Genomic DNA, 17,743 nt, shown 5'->3' on the forward strand with positions numbered 1-17,743 from the left:
CTTATGAATGGTCTACACATATGTCCATTTCTTCCCTAAACACTGTATCATTTTCCCTCTTCACCACTTCTCTAAAACTGCCTTCTCCACCATCCCAAACAATATTTTTCTCAAAAAATTCAACCCTCCTCCTCCCTTGAGGGCCCTGCAACACCCCTCCCACCCTCACCCATTTCTGTGCTACTAAATTACCTTCCTAATGCTGCGCTCTCTCTGGGCTCCTCCACAGGCGTTCAATGGGGAGTGTTCACCAGAACAAGTCTCTGCTGTGGTCTCATCTCATTTCCGCCCTCAGTGAGTTTGTTCCTTTTCCTGGTTTCATTCACCCCACCCCAACCCATGCCAATGACTTCCAAGTCTCCATCTCCCCAGCTCTGATCTCTCATGCCTCACACTGCCTTCAGGGCATTTCTTTTTTGAAATCCTGCTCTCATCTTAATATGGCTCAAGCAGAAGTCATTAGTTCACCTCTTAGTCAACCTCTGTTTCCAGTTTCTCCATTTCTGTCAGAAGAAGTTCCGTTCGCCAAGACACTCTTATACTCCCCTCTGCAACCCCATTGGCTTTATGACTGGGAGAGCCCCAAAATAACCACCAGACAACCTGATATTTTGCACAATTATTTCATTCCTTTGGGTCTTGAAGATCTTTCCTTTTAATGTTTTTAAATACCCAAATACTATGTTTGCTTAAGAAAACACAGATGTAAAAAATTTAAAGTTTCCTTTATCCTCTGCAGCAATCGGGGTGACTGTTAAGAGGGTCAAGGTCACTGTGACCACTAGCTACACGTTGGTGACTATCATTCCAAAACCAGACAGATAAATAGATGAAAGAGAGAGCATTTTTATTTTTTTAAATTTAAACAGGACATGGGATCATAATATACATACTGTTCTTCAACTTGCTCTTTTCACTCAATATAATGAATATCTTTCAATCTGACTTTATTTTCTCTAACACTTGTATATAATTCCACAGCTAGAGTATACCATAATTCAATCTAACTATTCCTCTACTGCTTAACATTTAGGGATCTTTCTACCTTTAAATGCCCATTGAGAAAGGTCACTCTTTAAACCACTGACTTACTTGTCAATTAATACTGAAACTAGGATCACTGTGGACTGACAGCTAGATAAAGAAAGAACTCAGGGCAAGCAGGGAGGGACATCAGGAAGGAAGGGAGTAGACCCTGACAATAGGAGTCATCACCACACAGCCTCTGCTTGAATACTGCCTGGGATGGGGGACTCATGAACTCCAATGATGATCAATTCTTTTATCTACACAACTCTCATTAATAAGAAATTTCTGACAATTGAAACCTACCTTGCTAAAGTTTCCATCCTTTAATTCTGCAGAGGACACATCATAATTATATTCTTCAAATATCTGAAAACTACTATTATATCCTATCTAAGGCTTTTCTTCTTTAAGTTAAACACCTCTTCTTCCTTCTGTAATCCTCCTCATAGGAACTAGGTTCAAAATCTCTCACCTTCCCTCTCACGTTATCTGATTCCAACACAGGTAATGTTTACCTGATAAAAAGAGTCATTCCTATGTGAGATTCTTTCTCACTTCCTGGGTTCACTAAGTTTACTAATGTTTCAGCTTGGATCCTCACCTTCCCATTTCACTACAGTCAAAAAAAAAAGTTTTCTTTCCAGCTGTCACCCCTTTCTTTACTCACTGCCTTCTTCTGCCCCATCTTTTCTGCCTTGAAGTATGAAATTCCTTCATCCCATAGAATCCCCAAAGTCGAGCCTTTTCTTACTCTTCACCAGATTCTAACTGAAAGCCCAACTTCCCTTCCAAATGCCACCTACACTCACCTCACTTAAGCTCAGTGCTATGACATAAGCATTTTTCCCTATGAGCTTCAAAAATGTGATGAAGGTGGTGATGGGGAAATGATAGCAAATAACATCCACATAATTACTGAGCAGTTTACTAAAATCTTCCCTATGGATCACCTGCCTCATTTGAAATACACAAACACCCCTAATGTATATATATTAGCTCATTTTACAAATAAGGAATCAGGCTCTGAAAGGTTAAATAGCTTGTCCAAGGTCACACATCTACAAAAGACTGGCTCTAAGCCTAGAACCCGGCTCTTCAAAGTCTATTCCAGCATTGTTCCTACTATGTTAGAGCAAGGTAAGTTCACAGGACAGAACCCAGAAGGAAACACAAACATTCATTACACAGCCTGGGTCTAAAATTTAGTCACTTTTTACAGCTTGCACTCCATAATGCCTTGAGAAGATTTTCACGTGAATTCTTGTGGCTTAAGCAATATACACTCAGAATGGTCCGGTTGAATGGACAACTGAGATGCAGAATAGCATTTCTGTGGTCAAAATAATGAGGAAATACCTCATTGAGCAATGGTAAATGCCTGGAGAGTTTTGTCCGGGGGTGGTTCTGCTGTTTGATGTTACAGGGAGAGAAATATTTATCTTACTAAACAACTATTCATTCATGAAGATTACCGGATGGATTCAGGATGAACCAAAAGTCCTTTATATCTTTACTGTAAGTGACTTAGATGCATGCAATGATTTTAATAAATCTGACTTTAAAGTAAAGCACAGACACATACCAGTGTAACTGTGTGCTTTCTTTCCATTCTTCTGACTCGAAAATTCTCTAAAAGCACGCTGGTCCCAATGTTCACAGACATAGCACAACTAACAATCCTTGATTTAAAATAAAAAGCATCATGTCTTAAATAAAATTTATTTTTCAGAACAGTTTTAGATTTACAGAAAAATTGCAAAGATAATACAGAGAGTTCTCATATATCCTACAACGTATTTCCTTTATTATTAGCACCTTACATATAAAGGTTTCATCTGTCATAGTTAATGAACTAATATTGATACACTAGTATTAACTAAAGCCCATACTTTATTCAGATTTCCTTATTACCCAATGCCCTTTTTCTGCTCTAGGATCCCATCCAGGACACCACATTGCATTCACGTGTCATGTCTCCTGAGACTTCTCTTGGTTATGCCAATGGTTATACAACCTGGTGAATATACTAAAAAAAAACACTGACTGGTACACTTGAAATGGGTGAATTGTAAGGTACAGAATCCTAGACTAGAAAGAGGACATTAGCGGAAAAACTGGTGAAATTCAAAAAGTCTGGAATTTATTTAATGGTTTTCTATCAGTGTTGATGTTTGACTTTTGACAAGTGTACCTAACATTGAGGAAAACCAGGGGAGGCACATATAAAAACTGTCTGTACTATCAGTACAGTTTTTCTGTGAATTTTAAATTATTCCAAAATAAGTTTGTTTTTCTTTAATTACCATAGAATGTGATCTATTATTATGAAGCAAAGGGCAAACCTTAGATGAGGTGCAAGTCGCTTCTTGAAATATTGGTGAGACCCTTAGTATTTTCCCTCGAGCTAAAGAGGGATAATTACAAAATGACACAACAAAGGACTTCTCTGAGGCCATCAAGTGCAAGGCCTTCTTCAGGAAATGAGGCGCATCAGTGGCACACCCCATCCATGGTTACCTCACCGGCATTTTATGGTCCTCATTGATGGCTACTCCACAGTCTGTGGCTCTTGCCATCTTTTGTCAACTCCTTTACTCAAGTTCATTTCCTTTTTTGTTTAGGAACCTTCAGTCCAGTTGTTCTTAGAACCATTTTTCCTGCTCGTTTCTAACTTCTCCATAGCATCTAGAAACTCTGCAACAGAGAACCAAATCTCGACACATATAACTCTAATAAATATTTGAGGGTTGCCAAGCACACAAGAGCTGGTTTTCCAGCTCTCCTAAAAACTTGTAAGTGGTCAATTTTTAAATCATTTTACAGCCCACTGCTGTCTTTCTAATTCTCTCTGCAGTTTCCACTAGCTAAGATGCACAGGCATAATTCATTATTGGTTATGACAGTGAAATTGAGTCCCACCTGGTATCTTGATGAAATGATTACTTTTAGTTTATAGCCTCCTTTCGCCCTTCTTTCAAACTAAGATAACAAAACTCGCCATCGGATAAAGATATCTATGAAGGCTCTCAATACCTCAGTAGAAAGATAAACACATAAGTCAACTTAAGCTTTGCAACGTAGGCTCACTATAAAACTGAGGTAAATGTTAACTCGATGAGGCTGAGGTTACAAAATAGTCCTTTATTATACTCTTTTTGTAAACTCCACCCCCAGACCCTACACATTAAGAAAATGAAAAATCTTCTTGTTCTTCCCTCCACAATGTGTAGAAAACAGCTCTCTGAGTAGAATTTCATATACAAATTGATTTGCTTCCCTTTTGTTCAGTAACCTGCAGGCAGGTTAACACTTAGTTTGGAGATGAATGGTGATTCTCTTTTGGAATTGAGAAGGGAGGAAAACCAGCTCAACATCTCTAGTAAACAAGAAACAGAAGCTCTTTTTCACACGGTCTTATTTCCATTGTAAAGCACACAAATTCCTAAGGCGTTCTGACCTTGCTCTAAGGAGGAGGTGGAAGAAGAGAGATTCCAGAGCCCTGAAGGTCAATTCGCTTCAGCCAACATGCATGGAAATGCACTCATTTCACTGGGAGAAACAAGGAAGGAAAATATACAGATACAATCCTTTTAGCTACATCCACTGAAAAGTAAAAAGAGAAAGAAAAGGCCTTGGAGGGGGGCCTTTACCCTCAAGAAGTGTTTCTTTACAATCTAAAACCAAGCCCTCCTTGCTACTGTTGAAGATCTTGGAATCACAGAATTTTAGAGCTGCATTGGGCTTAAAGAACATCATTTCCAGCAGACGGAGAGACCAAAACTTCCGCTGACACCGGGTCAGTGGGAGGCAGAACCATTTTCATCCCTGGGGCACAGGGAAAGGGAATCTTTAATGTCCTCATGCCTAAGTCCAGAGTGTACGCTCTCCCTCCCAGGGAAATTGGAGGCAAAGCCCATCTTCTGCTTGCCCTGAGCTCAGTGCTCATCCCACCACCCCACCTGCCCCACTGAACGTGGTCCCCATGTTCTCCATGTTCCTGGGGACCATGCCAATGTGGGAGACCCCTCCCCAAACTCATCACCCACCCCCACCAGCGTCTTTCAGCGTCTGCTAAAGGACAAGGCCGTTCCTGGAAGCAGAGAAGCAGAATTCTCAGAAAAGGCAGAAAGGAAGTCAACGTCACAAGAACTCTGTAGATGCAGATATGAATCAATCCCTAAGAGACACTGTTAAGTTTTTTTAAAAAGGCGAAGAGTGGAAGAACCGTACACTCTCGTTTGTGTCAGAAAAGACAAAAAGATTCTGTGTACATGGCAGCCTCGCCTACCTCTGGCCACCAGCGGGGAGCGGATCTGAGCAGCTGCAAACTGGGGGCGGGGCGTGAGGGGGGTGTACACCACAGGGACTGACCTTTCATTATACCCCCTTTTCTGCCTTGTGGTTTGATACTAAGTCCATAAGCTACCTAGTCAGAAAACTCATTTTTTTAAACTGTATTTATACAAAATAAAAACCAAAAAAATTAATCAAACACAAAACATTACAGATAAATAAATATTTAAAATAAATGAAATTAAATTTTTAAAAAGACAGAGCAAAAAATGATGCCAGGGATAAAAAAAAAAGCCGTTGGAGGAAAGAAGTCTCAACCCAGGGACACTCACAGTTAAACCACTTCATAAACTTTCACAAAATGACTTTTGAATTTAGCAACTTCCTCTAGGCCTTAGCAACCTTGTGTTGTATACCTCTGCTGACTGTTTCAAATGAGAAGTACAGAATGATGAATGAGACAAAAATAGGGGTGGGGGGGAGACAACCACTCATTTTTTAATTACTTGTTTGAAATAAGAAGTTAGAACTCTCTGAACAAAACTTTTCCAATGTACCCCTGCTCCTTTTTCAGATGAGGCTTTCAAACCCGAGCTTTGTGTTGTTGTTTTGGTAAATAGGCTGGAGAATGGAGTATCTGTAATAATACGATGGTTGCAAAGTCCCCAGCACCATCCCCCAGCCAGAAATCCTAACGCAACACTGAGAGCCCCTTTTATGCTGTGCGGACTTTCAAAACCATACTTCAAAAAATGATTAACCACTGATAACAAAGTTATAGGCAGAGCCCCACTATTACAAGGAAGACGGTAAATGATTAACCCAGTGCCTATTTTTTGGCTAACTAAAATGGGTTAATGAGTTCATCTTGTGGCAGATGATCACATTTCTAAGCCCTATGGGACAGTGGGCTTTTAAAAAAGCACATTTTTAACCCGAATAAACTACTTGAAGTTACTTTTCCCGCTGATTATTCTCTATCCTTCTGCTATCCTGGCAAAACTACTAGAAATTGTCATTAACAAGACTGCAGCAAGTTCTCCCTTTGTCTTGCTTACTGAAAGGGTTGACTTACTTAAAATAGAAAGCTTCTGAAAAGCATACAACCAAATACTGTTATTAAATTACACAGGCTGAATTCTTTTTACAAGTTGCTGCTACAAAAAGATATTTCCAGATTGTATCTCCTTATAATCTTTCCATGAAATTTTTCTTTATAAATGTAATTCAGAGGCTGTGCTTCAAAAACACTTGGGAGTACTTGGGTATACAGCACTTTCTGTATGTAAGTGACTTGACTTCAAACTGCAAAAGGAAAACTGTACATGGTGTTCACACACACTTGAGACAACTGGTCCAAAAAAATGATATTAATATCTGCCTTTATAATGGTAGGTAATGCATCTATCAACTCCACATAATGAAAACGGGAATGGAGAATTTTATATTTAAACAACCCAAGATTCACATTTAACTATCAGTAATTGGGCCATTAATTAACTCTCAAATCAGAAATTAGGCCTATTCGATCTGAAGTGTAGGGTCCAAATAATAAACAGGCTTAACCAGTTGGTAAAAAGAACCGGCTCCTAATTTTATCATCACTTAGTCATCCATTCCAGTGCAAATTATGTAAATAAAATTCCACTTCAAGGGAACCAAGTTTATTTAGTTCTTACTTCGTACTAACAAGCATACCAAGATGACTAAGATGCAGCCTCACTCACTGCCCAAGAAGAAAGGTCATCTTTCCTCAGCCTCAGTACCTTTGCTCAAATAGCTTCCTCTTCCTGGCATATTCTGCCTGTCCCACCTGGCCTCACCGCTGCACTTTCCCCTTCTCCTTCTAAAGCAGCAGCTCCCAGGAAGCTCCCCTCACCTTCCCCAGGACAGGCCCAGGAGTGCTGAGGCCCACACGTACACATTTTCTGGAGCATTGAGCACACTGCTTTACAAGAGTTTACACGTAATAAAGTAATTTACCAAGTGCGTATTGGTTTGTATCCTAGAAGGCAGAGATCCTAATTAATCTCTGTATCCCCTTCTAGCCCAATATTTGGCATCCGGTACTCCATAAGCAAGTACAGAGAGAAGCCTCTCAGAATCAGGCAGGGCAGCAAGACGATAAATATCTGAGACATAAAGTAAGAGGCACCATGTGGGAGAAAAGAATGAAATATTGCCATTTGCAGTGACATGGATGGACCTAGCGTATATCCTACTAAGTGAAGTAAGTCAAAGACAAATATTACATGATATCACTTATATATGGAACCTAAAAAATAATACCAATGCATTTATATACAAAACAGAAAGAGACTCACAGACATAGAAAACAAATTCATGGTTACCAATGGGGAAAGGGAGGGGGCAGGGATAAATTACAAGTATGGGATTAACAGATACAAACTACTATGCATAAAATAGGTAAGCAACAAGGATGTACTGTATAGCACAGGGAATATATGTACTGTATATTCAATATATTGTAATAACCTACAATGGAATATACTCTGAAAAATATACATATAACTGAATCACTTTGCTGTACAGCTGAAACTAGCATTGTAAATCAACTATATATTTCAGTTTTTTAAAAAAGACAGAAACACACACATAACCAATATGCAGACAAGTAGATATGCATATACAAAGTCAATAAACATAATCTCTCCCACCAAAAAGAGAAGCACATACAGTATGGAGAGAGTGCTATGGAGAAAAAAAGAAAATAAAATCGGATCCATTTGGCCCTGGGGGAGGTGGGGGGATGATCTATAAGGGGAGAGGAGAGAGCAAGGCCAGGGTTCCAGAGAGCAGACAGGAGGGGATGAAAAAGGAAATGAGGATGAGGATGAGGACTAATATCAGGCAGAGGGAAAAGTGTGAGCAGAAGCTGGAAGGTGTGAACGACGCAGTGGATCTGAGGCACAGGAAAGAACTCATCCGCTGCACTGATGGTACAGCGCCCAGGGAAGCAGCGGCTGGGATGCAGGGCAGTGACTACGAGCAAAGTCTGCAGAGGCAGTCCTGGGTTCGAGCCCTGCCCAGCTCCCAGGCTGCCCACCCTCTTTGTGTGCAGCTCCAGGAAAGACCACAAGGCCCAGGGTGAGTCGCTGGCCGCGGCCTTACCAGGACTCTGGGGCCCCCGGGGACCCCTCTACCTGCCAAGCACCCCGCCGCTCATCCCTGAGCCTCCTGTGCCCGGCATGCAGGCTTGCAGTCATGGGCTCCGAGGTCCTCCTCAAAGCCTTCAGTCTGCTCTGCTCCCGGAAGCCTCGGTGTCTTCCCAGCTCTCTCCCTCCCTCTTAGCCTTGAGGGAGAACTGTCCGCCCCCAGGTGTCTGCTTTCCCATTTTACCACCACAAACGGCAAGGAGAGAGAAGAAAGTCACTGCTTTTCCAGATTCCCCCATTGCTGCTTTGGACCATTTTTCTTCCACCATCCTTCTGTCATTTAAGAATATACTTGTGGACTAAAAGATATAAGTGCTGTATAGAATCAGCCAATTATGTGAAAGTAGCGTATCTGCCTTTACTGTGTTTGTCATTAACCTGAATGGAAAGACCTTTAAAATTGACTTCTTTAGAAAGCATTTGAATGCATTTTGTTTGGTATTGTATTTATTCAATAAAGTGTTTAAGTAGTGCCAAGTGTGAACTGGGCCCTAGGATGGTGTCGGTTGGAGGGAACAGGGGGTGGTGGGACTGAAAGAACAGAGCAGGCTGACCCCCGCTCAACAGGCTCAGCTGCTGCCTCCTTTGATAAAGGGGCTAAGAGAGCTCTTCCAACGCCCTTTGAGAGGCACCGTCCTTCCAGCCAGGAAGTACCTCCCTCCAGACCCCACTCTGCGTCCTAACATTAAATGAGATGCGCCCTGGAGAGTGGCTGGCTGAGTGCCTGATAGCAGAGCCTGTCATACCCTCTCTGGTCCTTCTTCATTGTCAGGATCTACCAATCTACCTCCACATTCCTGGAGAGTTCAGGTAGCACAGAGTCTTTCTCTCCACCTCACATCCCCAGTCACCTAGGCAGCTTCAATGTTTAGGACGATCAACCAAATTCCCCAGTTCCTCAACTTGCTAAACTGAATCGACTTTCACCCCTTCTCCCATGGCCACACCCTGACTTTCATCCTTGCCCAGGGAAGCTTCCCTAGGAATCTTCATCTTAAATATCCTGGCCCCCGGCTCTCTCACTTCCCCTGCACCCGCCCCTCAAAGTCCCTCCAATCTCCAAATGTTTCCCTTTTCACTGCCATCACCTCCAGCTACCTGTCAGCATCTTTCAACACCCTTACTTCTTAACGTTCCAACAACCTTCCCTGCAAACGTCCAGCGATTTATTTTACTTTTGCTCCTACAAGGAGCTGCTGAAAGACAAAAACCACATATTGGCACCAATCCTGAAATTTTTGATTTTCAGTGCGTCGATTATACTCAGCAACCCATTAAATTGACCCCAGGCCGCTCCTTCTCTGCTCCCCCATTGAGACTACTCCAAACATCCACTCATTGTCAAAAACCCCTGCTCCATCCCTGCCTCCTTCAGCCATGACCTCCTGCCCCACCTCACAAAATGAAAATCCTTTCACATCTTAAACCCTTCAATGCCTTCCCTTGGATGGTAGTAATGCCTCTAAACTTCAGGTAGCACAAGGATCACCTGGGCAGCCCTGTCACTCGGAAATGTATTTGGATTCACTAGGTCTGAGTCAAATCCCAGAAGCATATTTCGCAATAGATACTGATGACGGTCCATCCACCAAACGTGAGGAAAATTATCTATAACAGGGGTCTCAAACTCCAGTCCTCAGGCCAAATCCAGCCCTTGCCTGTTTTGTGTGGCCTGCATGTTAACTACGTGTTTTTACATCTTTAAAGGGTTGGGAAAAAAATATCAAAAGAAGAAAATTTCACAACATGTGCAAATTACATAAAATTCAAATTTCAGTCCATAAATAAAGTTTCATGAGAACACAGCCAGGCCCAACAATTTACATACTGTCTATGGCTGCTCTCACCGCACAATGGCACAGTTGAGTCGTGCAACAAAGGCTGTACTGCCTGCAAAGCCGAAAATATTTACTGTCTGGCCCGTTATAGAAATAGTTTGCTTCCCCCTGGTCTCTGCAGGGTGAAGTACAAACACCTCACCAGAGCCTCCCAGCTTCCTCATGATGTGACCCCTGCCTCCCTCCCCAACCTAGAGTCCCAAAATCTTCACAAGGGCAGCCTCACCAGCCACTTCAGTGGACTCAGTTCCTTGAACGAAGTGCACAGTTTCACACCTCCCCACCTCTGTATGTGCTGTTCTTTCTACCCACTTTGCCTGACAAATACCTCTTCGGCCTTCAAGACCCAGTTCGTGGTCCTCCCCGCCTGTGAGATGCTCTCTGCCAACCACACCTCACCCGCCTCCACTGCACTTAATTAATTTGTATCCCATTTATCTGCATACAGCAGTGGTTCTCAAATTTTGGGGCATCCCAGCACCACCGAGAGGGCTCATGAAATCCCCCGCTGGCTGGGTCTGTGCCCAGAGCAGCAGATAGGGTGCCAGGCAGAGAATAACTTTTCTAACAAGTTTCAAGGCTGATGCTGCAGGTCCAGGCACCACACAGGAGCAACATTGGTTGACTTCTGTGTCCCCACCCCACCCAACAATGAGTTTTTCGAGGATGGACCCTATTTTATTCATGTTTGAATGAAACAGCCTCACCCAGTCCCAGGAATTCCTGGAACATGGCAGAAACTCAGTATTTGCTGTTTGTAGTCTAACCAAATGATGCTCCTCCCATAAGCCGATGATTTCACTATCAGACAGTGAAAGGGAAATTAAGTGGGGAGAGGAGACCTAGCCTCGTAGGCCAAAAAAATGAATGAAGTGGCTCTCTGCAGGATGGACATTCTGTGACCTGCCATATGCATCCTGAGCCTGGGGTCAGCTGGAAAGCCCCAGGGTGGAGAGTAGATTGTTCAAGTCAGAAACCCAAGAGTACAGCCTGGAGGCAGCACCCACAGGGGGAATGTTCGGTAGAGGACCCTCCCCACCCCTCCCACAAAGATCCATCTCTCTCCACTTTAAACACAGAAGATTCTGTATCAAAGTCTGATCATGTATATCGTCAGCATTGGCATATATTGCTACTAATGAAAAGCATTTGTTGAGCACGCTACTACTTGCTTGGAATACCAGGATAGATAAAACCTAGACTTCAAGGAGACTTTAAATTAGTTTGAAACTCAGTATTATAAACCAAGCAGGATACCTAACAAAATAAGGTAACATTTTGTGTCAAGTGTCAAATATAAACCGTGTCAAAGGTAAACAGTAAATTCCACAAGAGTCCAAGGTGTCCTGTGGCTTTTCCCTTCTCTGTTCCACTAAGGTACCACCTACAAACCTCTATTAGTACCTACATAGGTCTGTGAGGACATAGCACTTCTATAGGTCTTTTGTCTCCTCCATGGGCGTATAAACTCTTCAAGGATAGGAACCTTGATTTTTTTTTTTTAAGACCTGACCAAGTCCCTGGTACTACTAGTGTTAAATAAATATTTAATTGATTTAATAATGACTGTGGAATGTGAGCTGGGCTTTTAACCAAGGGCAAGACTTAGATAAGAATAGAAAATTGAGGGTTGGGCTTTCCAAGAATAGGCAAAAGAACCAACCAGGTGACTGAAAGCTCCAGGCAGGTACAGACACTGTGGTCAGAGGCCCCGGTGGAGTCATCAAAACCCACTGCTGATATCACCATAAGTCGAGAGGGTCAGGCCTTCAGAGCTGGTCTTCACTGATCTTGCCTTTTAAACTGTAACACAAGCTTACATAAATAGGCCTAAACCTGGACTGCTTTAATCTCAAAAATCATTTCCTGGCACTCAGAGTTCCCCACCACCAAATTGCAAATTCCTTAAAGCCAGGAATTTCTCCTCTTGCACAGCTCCTAGGATACGACCGTGTACCACACAAATTAGGAACGTCAGTATTACCGCGTCTATCCTGGTAGCTGAGTCAACTTTGCAAACTTCGAAGGCTAGGATAGTTTAAAGACAGATCATGCCATACCCCACGACCAAAACCGAGTGGAGAGAGCATGAGCAGATGATTTAAACAAAAAAATCAAACAAAATAGTCATCCTCAGTTCTTTGCCCGAGTTCCACATCTGCTCGAAAGAAACTCATTCTAGAAACGCAGTTTTCATCAAACTCATCTGTGAGGCACCTGTGAAGGCCCCTAAGTCATCCATTTCCTATACTCTGGATCTGAACTGCTGTGCTCTAGTCTCTAATTAAATAAGATGATTTTGCATTTAACATCTTTAGGAGGAGGCCAGGCTAGTAAAAGTCCCTGGAAACTAAAACCATAGACTTTTCCTGAGTATAGTCACAATTGCACACAGGCTCCCCCCATAAGCTAACAGAACAGATAAATGGAAGAATCAGATGAAAAATAATTAAAGACAGCCACTATGGAGAATAGTATGGAGGTTCCTTAAAAAACTAAAAATAGAGCTACCATATATATGATCCAGCAATCCCACTCCTGAGTATATATCCAGAGAAAACCATAACTTGAAAAGATACATGCAACCCCAGTGTTCACTGCAGCACTATTTACAATAGCCAGGACATGGAAGCCACCTAAATGTCCATCAACAGATGAATGGATAAAGAACAGGTGGTACATGTATACAATGGAATGTTACTCAGCCATAAAAAAAAAATGAAATAATGCCATCTGCAGCAATATGAATAGACCTAGAGATTGTCATACTGAGTGAAGTAAGTCAGACAAATATCATATGATATCGCTTATATGTGGAATCTAAAAAAAATGGTACAAATGAACTTATTTACAAGACAGAGTCACAGATATAGAAAACAAACATGGTTACCAGGGGGAAAGGGTTGGGGGAGGGATAAATTGGGAGATTGGGACTGACATATACACACTACTATTTATAAAATAGATAACTAATAAGGACCTACTGTATAGCACAGGGAACTCTACTCAATACTCTGTAATAACCTATATGGGAAAATAACCTAAGAAAGAGTAGATATATGTATATGTATAACTGATTCACTTTGCTGTACACCTGAAACTAACATAACATTTAAATCAACTGTACTCCAGTAAAAATATTTTAAAAAAGAGTTCTTCACTCACATAGTAGAATGCTCAACAAATATTTCAGGTTTTGCAAATAATAAACAACTTGACACAGGGAGACCCAGAAGCCAAAGACATTCTCACAAGTGCAATCAATACAGAAATTAAAAATATACGTGTGAAATGTTAAGACATTAATAAAGGATTCACTATCTTTAAGTGGCATATGAAGAACCACTTGGACAACGTGAGGTATATGTTTTATCACTGTTAGCAAATCGAAGGCCAATAAAAAGTCACTCTTTAATGGGCCAGGAGCAAACATGTATCAAGGACTGGGCTCTCACCCTAGGACTGTCCTCCAGACCTGGCTCCACTTTTCTCTTCCCAATTTTGTGCCCCAGGGGGAGCCCCTGCAGACCACATCGCCCAGGTGCCCCAGGCCAGCCACCCACTGGGGGCCACTGCAAGAGATGGAAGGGGGCTTCCCTGGTGGCGCAGTGGTTGAGAGTCCGCCTGCCGATGCAGGGGACACGGGTTCGTGCCCCAGTCCGGGAAGATCCCACATGCTGCGGAGCAGCTGGGCCCGTGAGCCATGGCCGCTGAGCCTGAGCATCCGGAGCCTGTGCTCCGCAGCGAGAGAGGCCACAACAGTGAGAGGCCCGCGTACCGCAAGAAAAAAGAGATGGAAAGGCCAGGAGATGGGGAGCAGAAGGGCTGAGGTTCTCTCTCTACTTCCCCCCTGTATCCTGGCAAGAGGACTTTCTTCCCTTTCCCTTGCCCAGGTCTTGGTACCTGAACCTCCTTTATTGGTTCCCTTAATGCCACCCACACCTCTCTAAGTAGTTCATCAAAGTTTCTTCATTGCCATCCATTGAGTTGAATTGTTTCCTGCCAGGACCCTGTCTGATACAAGGACTGTAGGGCATTTTATATCTATATAAAATGTCTCGGCTCCAAAATGTAGGTCTTTTTGTCGTCTCCCATTTTACACGTGAAGACTCTGAGGCTCCAGGAGGGTAGAATACCAGCCAGCAGTCATAAAGGAAGTTTTCTGGCAGAGCACAAATTACTCCCAAGTCAGTCTAACAACTAAAAGGCCCCTGAAAGTGCGAGGGAGAAAAACACATCAAGCTTCCAAACTCTCAAGCCACAGTTTAGCCTCAAACCACATTATTTATGGTTTGGGATTCTCCCTCGGCCTGAAATGAGCCAGCTGGGGCATTGCCCTTTCAGTGCTTCTTCCACTGAGAGTTGCTTAGATTTGACCCTGCTGGAGGGCAGTGGGGTTTCCTAAGATCTAAGAGATCACAGGTGCTCCTTCCTTGCCTATCGCCCACATTTTTCCTTCAGTTCATCCCAGAAATCCCTTCCTTCCAGCCTTAAACATCCCACAGGCTCTCTTGTTCTTGTTTATAAATTAAAACCAGAATTCCTTTGCCAGAAATCCAGGAGATGGAAGATGAGGGTGGATGCAGTTACAAAGCACTTAATAACATCATCCTAGGCACCTCTCAGTCGTCAATCTCTGGGATTCATTAACAATCTAACTCTTTCCATACAAAAAACCTCCCTGGATTCCTCTTCTCTGTAGCTGTGCTGAATTGCTGAAAATGGAAAATGCAATTAAAATAAATTGTGATGGAGAGTAGAGGGGTAAGTACCAACGAACTCCCCTGAAGGAAATTCAGCTCTGAGTTATATTTCATTTCAGGGCTAAAGAATTTGCTATTATTTCTGCCTTTGCAGGTCCTTGGCAGTCACTACACTCTCACTACAAGAACAGGCGTTAGCAGCTGATACCTCTCCCAATTTCCTGACCGTCTGGATTTTACAACTGATGGCCGACAGTCAGGTCAGGTGGAGTTCTGAATCAGATCCTCAGAGGGAGCCAGGTGGAAGGGTGGCTCAGTAAACAGCATCTGAGTACGGGAAACATCTAGGTCTCACTTCCTCGTTGCTGAGGGAATGTGAGTGGAAAGAGCAGCAGGTATACTCTTGTTTGAAGGAAAGAAGAATTTTTTAAAAGATCACTAGTGGGCCGTCCTCCAGCATGCCTTACCCAATTCCATTTAAATAACATACAGCTGACCCTTGAACTACATAGGGGTTAATCTGTCTATAATTTACTGTCGGCCCCTTGTATCTGTGGTTCCTCGGAAACTGTGGATTCAAGCAACCTCGGATGGTACAGTACTGTAGTATTTTCTATTGAAAAATATACACATATAAGTGGGCCCATGCAGTTCAAACCCGTGTTGTTCGCGGGTCAACTGTATATTTATTGACTCACTGCTAAATACAGGGCCTATCTAGCCTGCAGCACCTAAGGAGACAAGAAAAGAGGTTAAGATAGCCTCAACCCTTGGGAAAATTTCTTACCTGGAATTACTGTTGTTTGCTGCCATTTTCAGTTTTAATGGTAGCAGACAGTTGCTGGACAGTCCAAATACCTGCAACAGTGCCTCTCTTCTCCCACTAACCTGTCCTACTAGGGAGCCTGGACCCCCGAGGGTAGACTGACTGAATAACCTAAGGCCCTCGGAAAACCACAGCATCCTGTGTCCCTCCTCCCTTGACGATGTTGATCACAGGTGGTACAAAATAACTGTCAACCCGATTTCACAAGCCTCACTGCAGAAAACCCAGGTCTCTCATTCAAAAGCTACAGGCTTTTGCATATAGATCACTCAGGTTCAGTTTCTAAGTAGTTTCATCTAACTTAAAAATAATAAAGACCTGACTACACTGATGAAAGAAACACTTGAGTCATTTATCAGAATGTTTTAGCCCTGGGTTACAGGAAACGAGGAAACCCAAAACTTCAAACAAAACAAAAAAGTTTATTCGAACCTTCTGTGCAAGGTATACCAATTTTTTTCACACTTACAGGAGAAAAACATCAATTTAAAACCAACAAACAAAACTCCACCTGTCTAGTTTGTAGCAGTGAAATCTGCTATGGGGGCGGGGACGGAGGTAGATAACATCCCCACCAACACCCCCGCAGGCTTCACGCCCGCTCCGGCTCCGGGAGGGTTCCCGCGCTCCCGCCCCAGCCGAGGGCCGCCCGCCCGCCCGCCGTTACCTGGTCCAGAGGGATGCCCAGGAGCTCGCTGAGCGGGTGCAGACAGGTGGAGCCCGTGGTGCGGTAGGAGAGGCTGGGAGGAGGCTCTGCTGCCATCCTGCATCTTCGGGAGGCGGCAGCCCCGGCCCCAGGCCGCGCCACCCCGCTCGGCGTCCTCCCGCCCGAGTGCGCGCGGGTGGCTGTCCCGAGGGCCGCGCGGCCGCCTGGCTCGCGGGGACCGAGCGGCGAGCCGGAGGACGCGACCCAGCGCAAAACTCTCGGGGCGCAAACTTGGCGTTGGCGCAGTGGCCGCGGGCGCGGCAGGAGGGCTGCGGCCGAGAGCGTTTGCTTCCCGCTCCCCTCCTCTCGCCGCTCATTGGCCCGGCCGCCCGGGACTGCCCGGGAGGAGGGAGGAAGGGAGGGAGGAAAAGTGCGGACTCGGAGCCCGGCCCTCGAGCGCCACCCGGCCCGCCCTGCCCGGGCCAACCCGAGAGGGAAAGCGACGACAAGGACGCCGCCGCCTAGCTCGGCGCCTGGTGGCGCGCGGCCCCGGGGGCGGGAGGATCCTCTGCTCTTACTTCGCCCGAGCTCCCCATCCTCCCTCCCCGCCACAAGAAACGACCTCCATCCCGGTCACCCTGACGGGCTCCTTGCGCTAGGGAACACCCTGACCCCACCCCGTTCTGGTTCCGTCGCAGCGTCGGCACCGCGGCCCTCCCGGTCCCCGCGCCGGCTAAGATTTCCTGCACTTTCCTTGCAAGGCTTCTTCCTCGCAGTCCTTGCGGCAAAGGGTTAATCTGCCAGGGGCTCGAAGCCCAAGGACGCCCCGGGGCTCCCAGCCAACACCCCAGCACCTAGCCTCCTTTTCTCCTTACGTGCCTGTGGGCAAGACATAGTTTCCTACACCCTGATCTGACATGGTCTGTGTCACACAGGCGCAGACACCAGGACTGCTAGCTTCTGACCATTAATGTTCGGCCCTTTGGATTGTGAATTCTTTTTACTCCTGTAAGAAACGGCGCTACAGTTACGTGCATTCGGATCAGCTTTTGCCAGAACCGGTTCTAAAAAGAGGTACCTGGCCCCTTCGCTTCTCTGTCCTCAGACACCCAAGTGTATCACTGGCACTTGGAAAACTTTAGTTGATTAATAGGTTTTGAGAATCATAAACGTCTTGATCCTTTCCAAGAACTGTTGTATGCTCGCTGATGAAGAAGGCTTTCAGGAAAGCA

General features: G+C 44.3%; 1 protein-coding gene across 2 annotated transcripts in view; it reads right to left on the bottom strand.

Annotated features, from left to right (window-relative positions):
• MBOAT1 (membrane bound glycerophospholipid O-acyltransferase 1) overlaps positions 1-16,851 on the bottom strand; it is a 112,720-nt gene extending 95,869 nt beyond the window's left edge. Inside the window, exon 1 of one of the 2 annotated variants that reach the window (XM_027128488.1) lies at positions 16,533-16,851. In XM_027128488.1, the coding sequence (XP_026984289.1) occupies positions 16,533-16,628 (96 nt within the window). In that variant the 5' untranslated portion in view covers positions 16,629-16,851. The remainder of the gene's footprint in view (positions 1-16,532) is intronic. The other variant, XM_027128486.1, reaches the window with a different exon arrangement.
• Positions 16,852-17,743: the final 892 nt, after the last annotated feature.

This window comes from Aethalodelphis obliquidens, unplaced genomic scaffold, assembly GCF_003676395.1.
Source record: "Aethalodelphis obliquidens isolate GAN/ISIS:26980383/991018 unplaced genomic scaffold, ASM367639v1 scaffold34, whole genome shotgun sequence".
Classification (NCBI taxonomy): Eukaryota; Metazoa; Chordata; class Mammalia; order Artiodactyla; family Delphinidae; genus Aethalodelphis; species Aethalodelphis obliquidens.